General features: G+C 39.4%; 2 protein-coding genes across 2 annotated transcripts; both read right to left on the bottom strand.

Moving 5' to 3' along the window:
* Positions 1 to 1,867: 1,867 nt before the first annotated feature.
* mmp30 (matrix metallopeptidase 30) lies at positions 1,868 to 5,387 on the bottom strand. The gene is made up of 11 exons (XM_079677855.1): positions 5,168 to 5,387; positions 4,857 to 4,973; positions 4,587 to 4,714; positions 4,328 to 4,476; positions 4,091 to 4,216; positions 3,743 to 3,904; positions 3,132 to 3,327; positions 2,910 to 3,040; positions 2,644 to 2,809; positions 2,396 to 2,499; positions 1,868 to 2,051 (listed from the first exon to the last, which is right to left on the bottom strand). Exons 1-11 carry the CDS (start codon positions 5,303 to 5,305, stop codon positions 1,948 to 1,950), a joined length of 1,521 nt encoding a protein of 506 aa, XP_079533981.1. The 5' UTR covers positions 5,306 to 5,387; the 3' UTR covers positions 1,868 to 1,947.
* Positions 5,388 to 6,638: 1,251 nt separating this feature from the next.
* Positions 6,639 to 14,649, bottom strand: mmp20a (matrix metallopeptidase 20a (enamelysin); the record flags this gene model as incomplete). The annotated part of the gene is given in 12 exon segments (XM_079673868.1): positions 6,639 to 7,036; positions 7,535 to 7,638; positions 9,834 to 9,990; positions 10,210 to 10,375; positions 10,480 to 10,553; positions 10,633 to 10,794; positions 11,508 to 11,592; positions 11,594 to 11,634; positions 11,790 to 11,938; positions 12,079 to 12,080; positions 12,084 to 12,326; positions 14,530 to 14,649. Coding segments are annotated over 11 exon segments (1,299 nt in total). The 3' UTR covers positions 6,639 to 7,036; positions 7,535 to 7,538.
* Positions 14,650 to 14,708: the final 59 nt, after the last annotated feature.

Below are 14,708 nucleotides of genomic sequence, written 5' to 3'. Positions count from 1 at the left end.
AAGCATTTTCCCACATACCCCTTTCCGTAGATAGTGCTGGATTGTTTGCTGAGGTTGTGAGATAGCTCTAATCTGAGGTTGATACACATTACAGTAGCATACCGTGTAGCTCAATGCTATTTACTATGTGGTGCTAACATAATCCTAAAACTGGTCTTGGACTGGAAAGAGATATGGCTTATGTTTCTTTATGTAAAATGACACAGACGCTATTTATTGTTTTGGGCTGAAAGCAGAAAATATTTCGAAACCCTAGAAAACAAACCTAAAAATAATATCTTCATACAACCTTCCCACGCCAATCCTACGCGTTTAATCTTTAAACATGTCTATTGTAACATGCAATTTGTTGTATTACATGTTACAATAGAACAAATGTATTTTGCCATCATTTAGTTAAACCACCTCTTTTAAGTTCTGCTATTATTGCTGATTAATTCACCTTAACATCTACTGGTTTGCGTTTTGTCCTCAACCGCGATCCTAACACTAAACTATAACATATTTTATGTGTCTGTGTTCATGAAACCAGTGGTGACTCAGCTCTTTTCCTATATTGGACTTCCTCTCATGTGGCCAAAGTTGCACTTAACAGTCCTCATTGTGAAATGACAGCATCCAGGCAAACATTTCATAACATGAGGTTTAACCAAGAACAAGTAATGGCATGCAATGTTTCTTCTTTTTTTTTTCCTTATCTTATTTTGTTTCTGTTTAACCAAGGTTGGTGTATTCCAAAATGAATACTCAGTGTAGCCCTGTTATGACTTGAGGGTACAGTTATTTATTTTAACCATGGGATGTGTTCATTGAACAACTTTAACCCTTCTATTGTCTTCGTTTTCCCCCCCTTACTTTGGTGTTCGCGGTCAAATCTGACCGGTTCTGTTTTAACTGCTATTACATTAACACAAAAACCTTTAATCATCACCAAATGTCATTTAACACCCTTTCAAACTGTATTGTATCAGACTACTGGTATATATGAACAACTGCAGTAAATATACAAAGAATAGACACTGAACATGTATTGCGTGTGCCAGGTGTGATCCATGTGGGGGGATGGGCACATAAGTGTGTGTGTGTGTGTGTGTGTGTGTGTGTGTGTGTGTGTGTGTGTGTGTGTGTGTGTGTGTGTGTGTGTGTGTGTGTGTGTGTGTGTGTGTGTGTGTGTGTGTGTGTGTGTGTGTGTGTGTGTGTGTGTGTGTGTGTGTGTGTGTGCGTGCGTGCGTGCGTGCGTGCGTGCGTGCGTGCGTGCGTGCGTGCGTGCGTGCGTGCGTGCGTGCGTGCGTGCGTGCGTGCGTGCGTGCGTGCGTGCGTGCGTGCGTGCGTGCGTGCGTGCGTGCGTGCGTGCGTGCGTGCGTGCGTGCGTGCGTGCGTGCGTGCGTGCGTGCGTGCGTGCGTGCGTGCGTGCGTGCGTGCGTGCGTGCGTGCGTGTTTTATTTGATCCGGATGGTTACTAATTCCTTTTCTTTATGGCGGCCATTTTTGACCGGGTGTTACAAAGTTGATTAAATCATCCAAAATTCAATGAAAGTGGTGATCAGCAATTGTATATGTTCAAATGTCTAATGTGAAGGATATCATAAAGCCTTAATGCAATCGAATGTAAAACAAAAAGGTTATGATTGATGAAAGTAGTAAATCGGTCAGATTTGACCCGAAGACAACAGGAGGGTTAAACCACATATTTTACACCCAAAATGTCACAATTACGCATTACTGAAATAAATAAACATGTCTAACAATTCCCCGTCATTACATTCCTTATTAATATCCACTCAGTAAGATCCTTTCTCTTTGCATAAACCAAGCAATAGTTACATTTCCCCAAAAATGATTCCACACTTCATAAAAATGTAAAATATTGTTATTCAGGTCATTTATTTGTTCATAATATGCTGGCAGCAAGCACATCTTAGACGTTGATCTGTTGTCTGTGAGTTCTCAGTAACAGTTGAGCCAGCCGTAGTTGAGCAGTACACGCACCACTCTCTTGTAGGACAGGATGTATTCACTCTGCCGGGGGCCATCTGAGAAATAAAGATATCCTGTGGAAAGGAAGATGTAGTTTATATGGAAGTGTTGCACTTAAGGCAGTGGTAACTAATTTGTTTGGGCCAACAATAACAGCTGTAGGCCTAACCAAAAATGAGTAAATTGTGTTATACTGTCACTTTATAAAACTGTAATGGTGAATGGGTTATCATATGTCTTCCTATGTTTATCAATATTATAATAACTGTAAATCCAATAGAACCTGGACAATGTAGAGTGATAACAGTATTCTCCTCACACTCAGCAAGAAGGTAAATAAGTGAGACAGTCAAACAAATCAGTCAAATTAATACAGACTGTGATTGGAGGTTGAGGTTGAGTGAATATCATTTCTCACCATAATTCTCAAAGGCTGCATCAACTTTGGAGCCTATGCCAGGGAAATCCAGAATTATTGATCGTGGGTATCCAAAGTCCATTTGGTTTCTTCTCTCATCGTAACTGCAAGGGAGAACAGGGGGACTTTAGCAAAAACTGTGTGGGTTTGTACCCATACGCAATACATATCTCACTTATCTGTGTTTATAGTCATTTATATACTCAGCTACTAACGACCATTGGGATTTGGTCATGACCAACACTCACCTCCAATACAGGTTTTTCACAAATATGAATGTTTTTCCAGTAGTTGGCGCATAGACAGCTGCATCGACCTTACTGACTGAAGAGGGCAGGCCAAGGTTTGTAAGAGGCTTTGGATACCCTGAAATGATTGTCTTTGCATAAGACCTAATGCACCAGTATTGACGACCTGTAGAGAAACAGTTGTAGGTTATTCATGTTGTTTCATAGACAGCTTAAATGAACTTATTGAGTTATTTAACATGCAGGCCTAACAATCTTTGAATTACCTTCAAAAAGACACACCACATCCTTGTTTGGGACTTCAAATGCAGCATCGACAGAGTTGATTTGTGACCATTTTGTGCTCACTTTCGTTAAACGGATTCCACTGATAGTTGTACTCTTCCTCCAATAGTATCTAGTAAGGATTGTACATTGAAATGTTAATAGAAATGTATTAACGTAACTCCCACATAAAAAGGATTATCATAAAATCTTAAAAAATGTACCCATTTTTAAAGAAGAAGAGGTCTCCCCTGATAGAGGTAGCAGCGTCAAACACCAGCTCTCGGCTGCACTGCTCATCTCTGGGGTTGGGCAGAGGGTCTTCTGGATCCTCTGTTGGTTCCTCTGGCTCTGGTCCAGGGTCCGGACCAGGAGGCGGTTTAGGTTTCGGTGCTGTTGTTGGCACTGGCGTACGACTGCCTGAGGGATGGATTAGGGTTAGGGTTAGGGTTAGGGTTCTCTTAAAGCAATCAACTTTCGAAAGAATAAGAGTGAAAAGCACTTTTAGGAACTTTTTGGCTTGGGCCCATGTTCGGTCTGCTTGTCAAGCATACAAACCACAATGAATATAAAATGGATTCAGTTTAATTCCCATGCCGTTGAACCTCATTTAATGGAAACGGGAATTAGAAAAATTACAAACAAAACCACAAGCCATTCATTAATAGGTCCATTGGTTACTGCTTAAAAAGAACATTCTGTCATGTAGCCCAGATAAAACCCAAATAAAAAAATCCATCTTGGCTTTTGTTTTGCAATACTGATCTTTAAATAGAGGCTATAAAGATGTTCTCATCTTATTTTAATCTGACAATAATGTAGTTTCTTTGCTCACCATATAGGGCTTGAACCCCACGCCTGTCATCATCGGGCAGCCTGTACCCATTAGTGTTGACATATCGATAGGTGGGGTACATAAGTGCCCTTCTGTCCCTGGAGTGATCCAGGCCAAGTGCATGGCCAAACTCATGGGCTGCCACCAGCAGAAGATTCACACCTAAACACAGAAAAATACAATGTCAGACATATCAGATTTGGACGATTTTCTATACAGTAGATTTACTTATTTCATCATGTCTCTTCTATAAGTAAGTATACATCCAGAAATTCAGTTTGGCAAGGTGATATCCTCAAGCCCCAAACTGTTTTCAGCTTCAGCTTTCATAACATGTATTGTATTTACCTCTTGAGCTAAGAGTCCAGGTTTCATCATCATCAAAGTGCGTGTCCCCTCCCTGACCCCGTCCAGGAGAGTTAGCATGAGCCAAGACTCCACCCGCCCCGTCAAAAGGGTAAAAGTCCCCGTGATCTGAAATAGGACATGAAGATAATTTAATCAAGTGTTAGTGAGTCTAAATAAAAGGATTCACATAGTGATCAGCTTGCGGTTTTAAGAATGTCTTGTTCAATTCAGACTCACATCCACCCTTGAAAAGGATCATGATGTCCGCATTACCGCTGTAGACCTGCTTAAAGTTGAGCGGGATGACATCGCTGTACAGCTGGAAGGCCTGAGCGATGGTTGAATCCACATAACTCTGGGTCAGATCTGGAGTGTATTGAGTGATCCTGTTCAAATCATCATCTTTATTATTATAGTCAACCTCCACAAAAACTATTCAGTCACTAAAGTATTGACAATAATAGCATGCAGCTCCTTCGAAATAACTTCCAGTTACCTGTATGTAATCAGCCTCTTCTCCCACTTGGGTCTCCCACTAAAGTGTCCATATCGGCTGATATCAGACACACCACACCTGGGCTCCTTCATTACAGTCGTAGTCTCATTATTCATGACTCCAGTCACCTAAAGACGGATGGTGGTATGAAATAGTAAACACAAATATATTATCCCATACAGACATTTCTAAATTAAACCATTAGCCAATTTTGAGCAGTCATATTTTTTTGGATAACAGGAAGTCATAGCTTTCATTCATTGTAATTACCTCCAGGCCAAAGAAAGCCTGCATGGCCTGTAGATCCTGACTGAAATTGCTCTGAACAGCTCTTCGTAGTGTGGAGTTTGTCATCCCAATGTCAGCGTAGAACCGAGAAATGTAATCCTGATACCAGGAGAAGGAAGAGGATTTTATTGCAAGTCATTCATATTTCATTTCATTTAAATGTCAGAGCCTATTTGAATGTAAATACATGCAACCTGCAACCACTACAGTTTCTTTGAATGCAAAGTGCTCCCCCGTTATCCCCTGGTTATTTCAGCCAGTTCCTAGTTCCGAGGATACTATTACGAAATTACCGTTGCCAGGTTTTCCTCCACTGGTGAAACTGTTGGTGCAATTGTAGGTGCTGCATGACACAAGGTAAAACAACCCACTAGCACTATCCAAAAAAAGTCAACTACAGACATATTGTTGAAATGTTGTCTTCTCTCCATCCACTCTCAGTCGGAGGTTCGTATTTTTCTGATGTATGCTGAATTAGGGTACGAGGTGTCCCTTTGTGTATTCCACTAGAAAAACTCGCCCCTCTGCCAGAGGAGGGGGGGAGTACACAGAGGTTCCTCTGATAACATACTGGGAGGAGATGATATGATCAATTGAACTGAAGCGGTTTAAATATCTTTTTGCTTCTGTTATCAATTATATTACTTTTAATGAAATGCTTTCATTTTCCTCTGACACCGTTTCTTCACACCTTATATGATTTAACTTATGTTTGTATCATTTGTCATTTGTTGAGTAAATTACAGTGAAGGTTCATTTGTTTATTGGCCACAATCAAACACTAACTTACATTTGAGCGTCTCAGTTAGATTACACTGATTTGTCCAGTTATTCATTTTAAATTCTGGCAACAATTAGCAGGAACATACACATTTAAACTGCCGCTTATTTATCCAAAGAATACGTTTAAACGTAAAATTGTCACCTCAACAGACACTGTCCGAGCTATACATTTGGGTGAAACATTTAGTTGTTTACCGTATTTGTATGTACTTTTTGAAAACCTGTGATGTTAAGGGACCACAGTCCAGTTTGCTCGGTAAACATGAGCGTGATGTTCGACTAAAGTCCACTAATGAAAGCTGGAACAACCTCTCACCGCATTCTGGGGAAGCTAATGCTGCTTAAGATGCCTTGCACGGACTTCAGCAACAGATAAAGTGGACAGAAACAAATGATTTGCACCGACCTCTCTGCTTATGTCTGTTTGACTAAAAATGTACTCTTGATAACACAATGTGAGCTACTTGAGTATTTACATGTTATGCTATGCTATACTTAACCTTCAAAACTGAAGTTAATTCTTTTTTTTCAGAGCTGTAATTGTTTTAATGTTATTTTTGTTGCAGAATATATTTTTCAAAATGAATAATTACCACCCAAATGATAGCCTATTGTTATAAAGCATAATAAACAACCAAATAGTATAGCAGTTACAATTAACTGCACCGCCACCAGCTGAAACCCTTTGCATTTAGAAACATTTTATAATACAAAACGATGAAACACGACCGGATTTTGTTAATAATATAACTTTTTTCCAAAATATGAAAAGTTAAGATTCTGATGCAAATCTTTTAAGTGTCAAGTTTTTCTGACTTGGCTTTTTCACACTTGCCTGAAAGAGCAACGATGAAATTACTATGTTTTGCCAAAGCATATGAGATTTTAGAAAAATATACCTTTGATTGAGTTCAGTTAATAAGATACACATCCTGTCCATATACTCAGTTTTACAACAAAGTCACGTTCACACTAACAACATGTGGTTATGAGGTTTTTAAGTGTTGTTCAGTATTGAAGGTACATTTTGAATGCACATCTGAAGACAATAACTCATCAGTAAAAGTATACACTTTGCATTTCATATTCACATTTTAAGTTATCAGAAATGTACATCCTTGCACATAATATATATAAATGTCACAGGTACAGACATGCACCACAAAAATAAACAATTCAGTCAAATACATGATACAAGATACTTATTTCTCGGTTTAATAACTTTAATAAGCATTCTCAACTATATAAAGTATGAATTATTAGTAATTTACCAATGTATTAACATCCTAGCCAAGAATTTGCTGAAATTGTATTCATCACTCGTGTCTGTCTGAAGTCGTACTGGTAGGATTTTTCCCCACTGAAGAGGAAGATGTTACCTGTGAACAAAACATGTTTCAAAATAAATTCAATTAAATGTTAACAAAGTTAATCAGAATCATTTTACCAAGTAGGTTTACACTTACGAGGAATATGACTAGTTGTCTTGGTGCATACATCAAAGTAAAACAACAATTAAAACACAGATAGAGAGCTAGAAAAAATATAAAAAATAATAAAAAATATAGTAAAATATAAATATAACAGTATTTATATTGAAATGGAATGGAATAAAAAGGATGGAGGAAGAGTAATAAGGAAAGAAAACAGAGGTGAACACAGGATTTTCTAGTTGAGAAATGTATTGTTCTGTAACTGGGGTGAATGTTACTTTCAGTAAAAAAGTGTGTCCAGTGCGGTGAACCCCACCCACCACCTAGAAACGGTGTAAACAAGAAACTACAAGTTCTATTTCAGCCGTGTTCTATTTGTTAATCAGGTCCACATTATACAAAGTTCATGACCATAAACTTTGCCCATGTTTCCTTTTTGTTTACCTTCTTACTTAAAGGCAGCGTCGACCCTTTTAGGAATTCCAGGCCAGTCTTTTTGGATCAGTCGGGGGAAGCCGGGGTCCATCCCTCTCTTGAGCTCATCATACCTGAAGTTTGATCAAACAGATGCATTGACTGTTGCTTCATCATCAATCATGTGTGTGCTGAATACAATTTAAGTGGATAGGGTTAGGGAAGCCCTTTCATGCATAGAGGTCACTACAGTGGACAGCTATTCAAAAGGTGTTTTCTTGTATATGCATTGTTTTTTTTGTTATAGTTGCACCATCAGCCACTACATAGGACCCTATTGCATCATCCCATACACTGCCACTCAGTGCCAAGTCAGTGTAAGTGCATGATACATGTCTCTAAACCAAGATGGACGACAGAAAGCCACATGGACCAAGTCACCCATCTATATCTTGCCAATCCTTTTATGGAAAGCTTCCCCTGGAGGTATAAAAAATGTGGTGACGTCAAGTAAAAACTAAGGAATTATATAATTAATAAATGATCAAAGTATGGATTTTATGTTTGCAGGAAATCATGGTTAACCACCTGTCCATTACAGTGGACGTCATGCATCACTGGCTATATTTAAACTACAATTCATACTGGTACTGCTGCTGTTGTTCCCAGGGCCGTCCCTCCCTACAGGCAGATCATGCATACTGTGTGGGGCCTCACCTTGTGGAGGGGACCACACCTTGCGGAGGGGGGCCTCATCTGCAGTGTTGGGGCGTTAGTCTGTTACTGTAACGCAACTACTTTTTGCGGTAACTAATAGCGTTGTTACCTATTCCCATCAAGTAACGCCGTTATAGTTACTGTGATTTAAATGGGTGCGTTACTGCGTTACATTATGTGATGGAACTGAACCGAATCTTCCTGCGGATGTAACAGTTAGTTGTTACAGGCGAATACAGCGATGTCCTCTCACAGTACCATGGACAAGTCAAAGTAACCAGAGAGGAGTGATGATTGGTTAACGCGGGGTAACGTTTCAAGGTAAGCCAATTGAGTTGGGCGGGTCTTGCCTTATGGGGAAAATACAAACACACGAACACTTGCTAATGCAAACACACACACACACACACACACACACACACACACACACACACACACACACACACCACACACACACACATGGCAACGCTCACCACCAGCAGACACACACAAAATGGCAGATGCAAGTATCAGCGAGAGCAGCAGCTCATTTGCAACTTGGAAATATAACCACTATTTTCAATTTGTGGGGATAAAGGACGCAAAAAATATTACGGTAAAATGTAAACTGTGTGCAGGACCGAAAGCATTGTCCACATCGAAAAACAGCAATGCCAATCTCCTGAAGCACCTAAGTAATGGACATGGGGCTATAAAACTAGTCGTCAAAGACCCCACCGTCTCAACCACCGGTGGTTGCTCCATCTGGGTCTAAACAGCCAAAAAACGATTTTTTTTAAATCGCCACATGTCACCCAGAGTCAACTAAATAGATTGATTGCCAGGTATGTTGTTGAGGACATGCTGCCCATCGCAACGGTCGAGTCTGTTGCCTTCAGAGAACTAGTCAGCAAAAAACAACACAAAACTTGTATTTTTATTGTTATTATTTTTTAAAGTAAAGTAACTTATTACTAGTTACTTTTATAATTGAGTAACTAATAAAGTAACTAGTTACTTTTTGAGAGCAGTAACTATAACTATTACTCGTTACTTTTTTTAAAGTAACTTGCCCAACACTGCTCATCTGAGGCGCACCTATGCGCCTATGTGGCGCAATTAGGGTGGCGTGGCACGGTTTCGCCGCTGCAAGGCTCCACTAGCACTCATCAAATAACTGTGCGTGGGGCCTCAAATTGGCCCCTGGTCCTGGTTATTCTTGAAAATACTTCATCTGCAATATCTTTTTGGGCCGTAAATCAATATACTTATGTTATTATAATGTCATTTTAAGTTTGCATATCTTTATTTATCATTTTTTCAAAATGTACATCTCTTCAGTTCAAACCCTGAACTGTCCACCTGAGTGGACATGTACAAATCTATTTGAAAAAACTAGATTAAAAAAATGCCCCAAGAGCAAAAATAACACTTGGTAAAAAAATCCTGATTAAGGTTTTCATAATTCATGCATGAAAGGGTTTTTAATGTAAAATTCCATCTGATCAATTGGCTGGTATAATAATAGTAATACAAACGGATATACTGCCTTTGACTTGGCAATATAGTCCTAGGGTGATAGATACATAATGTTGCAATAGGAAGCAAATTGCCATCATAAAAAATGGATTACCTGTAATAAAACTCTCCAATGAAGAAGACAGTTTTCCCATATTCACTGACATGCACGGCCGCGTCAACCTGCTTGACTCTGGAGGAGAAGCCGTACTCATGGATGGAGCGGGCGTGACTTTTCATCTTAAGCTCTCGAACCACCCAATACTTATGACCTGGAAAAACACAGCCGTGTCACTTCATTTTTAGGACACTATGAAAAACAGCAACATGCCACAAAGCGCTGCCAAACTTAATGAGCCTCTTGCATGAACTGCAACACTTAAGTTGCACAAGGGTGTAATTTGAGCGAACTGTGTTTCCCCCACTGGAAATATAGCCATGTCATGCTGACAAGGCCTAAGTGATTATTTGCAGACTTCCCATTACCATACCAGTGAATATGTACGCCACGCCTTTGGCAGGGATGTCATAAGCGGCATCCACGTGAGAACTGATGCTGGGTAAATATATGCTGATGTGGCTTTCTCTCAGGCGACTCCAAAACGTTTTCTGCGTTGTCCTCATCCACATGTACCTATGTTGAAACAATAAGCAGACCTAATTGATGTTTAAACATGTAAAGCTCTTTTGCAAGCAAATAATAGAACATATATTTTATATTTTGTACCTGTCAAGAAAACAATCTCTTTTCCAATCATAACTGCTGCATCATAAGAAAAATTGGGGCCACATTTTTCAGGGGCTGGTTCTGTTGCCACATGTCCTTTTGGTTTTCCTAAGAAACATTTAAAAAGAATCCATTAAATATGGTATTTTGTGCAAATTATCACTCCGCAATTTGATTTGCTCCTCACCGTACAGCGCTTGGATCCCAAGCTCATCGTCTTTGGACAGAGAATACTGCGTACTGCTCTGAATTCTGTAGTTGGGGTACATGATAGCAGAGGGGTCTTTTGAGTGAGTCAAACCCAGCGAGTGGCCGAGCTCATGAGCTGCAACTGCAGACAGGCTGTAACCTGAAACCCAGGGACAGACAAGTCCTGTTAGTTCATCTGGTTGACAAATCCACACAGAAAAATGCATTACGCGGGTTTGAAACATTCAGGAATGTTGCATGTTTGGCTACGTCCCAGTAGTTTTTCATCAGCTGAAGGCACATGCAACACCTACTGTTACCCTTAGTGTAAGGTGTTTACAGTTTCAACAAAATCAGCACGACAGCCGTTTGCTTCCAACTGTGGTTTAGAATTGAATGGAAAAGTAGAAATACTCAAATAAAAAAAAGTAAATATCCTGCTGTCATAATTGTACTTACAGTTAGTAAAAGTATTGTTAGGAAAATGAACTCAAAGCACCAAAAGTTCATCACGATGGAAATGGCCCCTATAGTTGTGTCATATGATATATTGGATAACTTTTATGTATTGATTAATTTATAATTGTAGTAATAGACGATGCATAGAGAGATAACTTTGATACTGAATTAGTGGACTAACAATACACCCAACCTTATGTTTAAGCTATTGTTGCAATATATAAAAAAAAAGTAACCAAAATTGTAGTTTACATAGAATAACAAGGAAATACTATAATCAAGTACTTGTAACCTGTCTTGTGAACTTAAATACAGTACTTGAGTATACTTCTGTATGTTCTAATTGTCTTTTTAAAGAATGTTGATTATCCTTAACGAGAAGCTAAACATATTTTGGGTTACATATTGACAAACCTTGCCTCCCCGCCGTCCAAGTTTCGTCCTCATCAAAGTGCACGTCCCCTCCTATCCCCTCTCCTGGCTGAAAGGCATGAGCCAGCAACACCCCGGGGTCCGTCAAAGGGAAATAAATCTCCATGAGCTGCAACAGAAAATACAATTTGTCACACAAATTAAACATGACTTCAATATAATGTACTTTTTTCCTCTCTTTCTTTTGCGGTATTTTAATTTACAATCATTTAAACTCAGTTTTAATCGACATAAGTATTCTTCAGAAGTGGTTTTCAGATTTACTTTTGCGTGCGAAGCTGAGGACTATATCAGCTTTGCCATGGTTGACTTTGATGAACTTCAGCGGTGCTGCATCACTCCATAACTTTAGCGCTGAGCGAAAGGACTTTTCCACATCCTCTCTCTTCATGTCCGGAGTGTATTTGGATATCCTGCAGCTCCACAGACAGACGCACAAACATGAAACTAAATCCGCAGCTGCTTCTAGTCACTTGGCTAAATGAAATCTGAAAACAAATCAACAATAAAATGCGTATTGTATAATATTCCAGTAAAAAAAAAAACATCTCACATCTATGTGATGGTGTGATTCTTCCATTTAGGCTTTCTAGGGTAAAAGCTGAAGTTTTCCACATCTGGAACACCACACCGGGGCTTCTTCATCACATTCAGGGTGTGAGGATTCAGACCACCCGTCTCTCTCAAACCAACAAATGTTTGCATTTCTCTGATCTTCTCCTCCATGGCATACGTGGACCTGATCCTCCTTCTTGAATCTCTGCCTCTGGGGTTCAGGCTGTAAAGCCGCCTGAGGTCGCCCTGTTGTTGAAAAGAGTTCAGATCTGGAGGCTTAGGTCTCAGACGAGATATTGTGTTATGTTCACATTTCCCACCCTTTGGTAATGTTCGGGTCAAATTGACCCAGGACATATTTCAGGGTTTAAAAACAATACAGAACTAAATTCAACATGCACAATTCCTAATATATATTGTCTTTAACTCATTCCCCAACAATATCAATGAAATATATGATTAGTTTTTGAAAATACTCTTTGGTAGATCAAATTTAACAATGGAAGTGTCCATCCTTTATTGTGATAAAAATGTAATTTATGTTAAAAAAAAAAATACACTGTAATACAAACTAGGTTTACATTTTGCTCATGCTTTTCTAGGACAAATGTAAATGAAACATTTTTCATTAATGTTTATTATTTTTAATCTGCCATATAATAATCAAAGCCCTGAAGGAAATAAAGCAATTTATCAGCTATTTGAAACACAAGAACCACACATCCAAAAGTGTTTGGCTGTGAAATATAGAGAGAATGAAACATCCATATAAATGACATAGAACAGATATAAACACAAAGCAAATAAAAACAATTAACAGTCACTATTCATAAAATACAGTATATCCGAAAAATATATTGATGAAGTGACGCTGCAGAACATCAAGTGAGTCAATGGGCAAGTCCGTTTAGGAAACACATGATGTACAGAACTTCTTCGTGTGTATAGCACAGATGTACTTGTTGCAGTTGCTGCATGTAGTCTGTGTCTTGGAGTCCTTTGGGGGTCCACAGACCTCGCAGCTGGCTGTAGGGGTCTTCCAGAAGCTGACTGTGGGGGTCTTCTTGCGGCTGGCTGTGGGTGTCCTTCAGCGGCTGGCTCTGAGTCAAGTTCATCTTCCAATTTTCTGTACAATTCTGAGTTTACCTCCACATTATCCTCATCTTCAGAAATGTCTTCCTGTTCCACTTCACCGTGTTCTTCTAATGCACTCACTCTCATCCATTATTAGCTCCAAGGCTCTGAGCAGAATATCTTTTGGCCATTTTGCAGGTAGATAATTGTAGTTCTGCACTATACACTGTAATGTGAGGTTATGTCTCTGTTTAGTCCCTCCTCCGGCGTGCAGGTGCGAGGGGGGACAGTGCGAGAAAATGTAAAATGTTTATACATTTCTGGAAGATCTAAAATGTTTATAATGTTCTAGGATAGTTTTGTGTACACACTACAAAGGGTAAAGATCAAGGGGAAACAGGATCAAACAGCTTCTCTATGCATACAAATGTTTGTGTGTGTGTGTGTGTGTGTGTGTGTGTGTGTGTGTGTGTGTGTGTGTGTGTGTGTGTGTGTGTGTGTGTGTGTGTGTGTGTGTGTGTATGCGTGCGTGCGTGCGTGCGTGCGTGCGTGCGTGCGTGCGTGCGTGCGTGCGTGCGTGCGTGCGTGCGTGCGTGCGTCTTTAGTTTCTGTGTTTCTGCGTGTTTTTCTCTGTCTGTCTGTCCTGGTATTGTATCCGGGTCAGATTGACCCAAACCTCTTATGGAGGACATAAATGCAGGTGGGACAGTGGAAAAAAATAAAAACAATTCCACATGTCCTTCACAATAAATAAGCCCCGGCCATTGAGTTTCAGGTTGAATGTAAATATCCTTATATTTTTTTGTATTCATTGAAAATGGAAATCGGGTCAATTTGACCCGAACACCACACAGGGGTTAAATATATCTGTAAATTACGTTTGCGCTGCAGTTTTCTCTCTGGTATGGTTCAGTGTTCGATTTAACAATATCTTTTTGATGTGAGTTTAAAGGTTGCCCTTTTCTTTAGAGGCACAAAACCAGGAAGTGCTTCAACATGCATTGACAGTTAGCTAATTAGTTTCAGTGACTTGTGTCATGAAATTAGTTTGCCTTTTTTAAACAACATTTACTGTTCCCTAAGAAGCATTTATAATGTGAAAATCATTTGATCCAGATTCAAATATCAATAGATGTATCTTTGTAAGAAAGTTGAAGCAACCACTTTTTAATGGAAGCAGGCAAATCAAATGGACACTAAAAACATTTAAATACAGCATTGTATCAAAACAGTGCTTCAGTTTGAATAGTTCAACCTAAGCAATTCTGCACAACAATGTTCACATGTCATCATTTCATTTAATGAGGAAATACAATTTTATTGGGGCAAAAATGGTGATATGTGTTGAGTATAATCTCAGTCGTCTGCCACAAACTTCAGCCAGCTCCACATCCTGAAGCCTTGGCCACTGATCCCGATCAATCGGTAGACTCCACAAGATTTCCACAAAAATCAGAGAGCCCAAAACAGGTATCCACATCCAGAACAAGTCCATGTTTTAAATGCACGTTTCTACAAGGCTCTACTTTTTTATATGGGTGTATTCTTGGGGTT

This window comes from Notothenia rossii (genome assembly GCF_949606895.1).
Source record: "Notothenia rossii genome assembly, chromosome: 4".
NCBI classification, from domain to species: Eukaryota; Metazoa; Chordata; class Actinopteri; order Perciformes; family Nototheniidae; genus Notothenia; species Notothenia rossii.
This window is presented reverse-complemented; position numbering and strand designations above follow the sequence as displayed.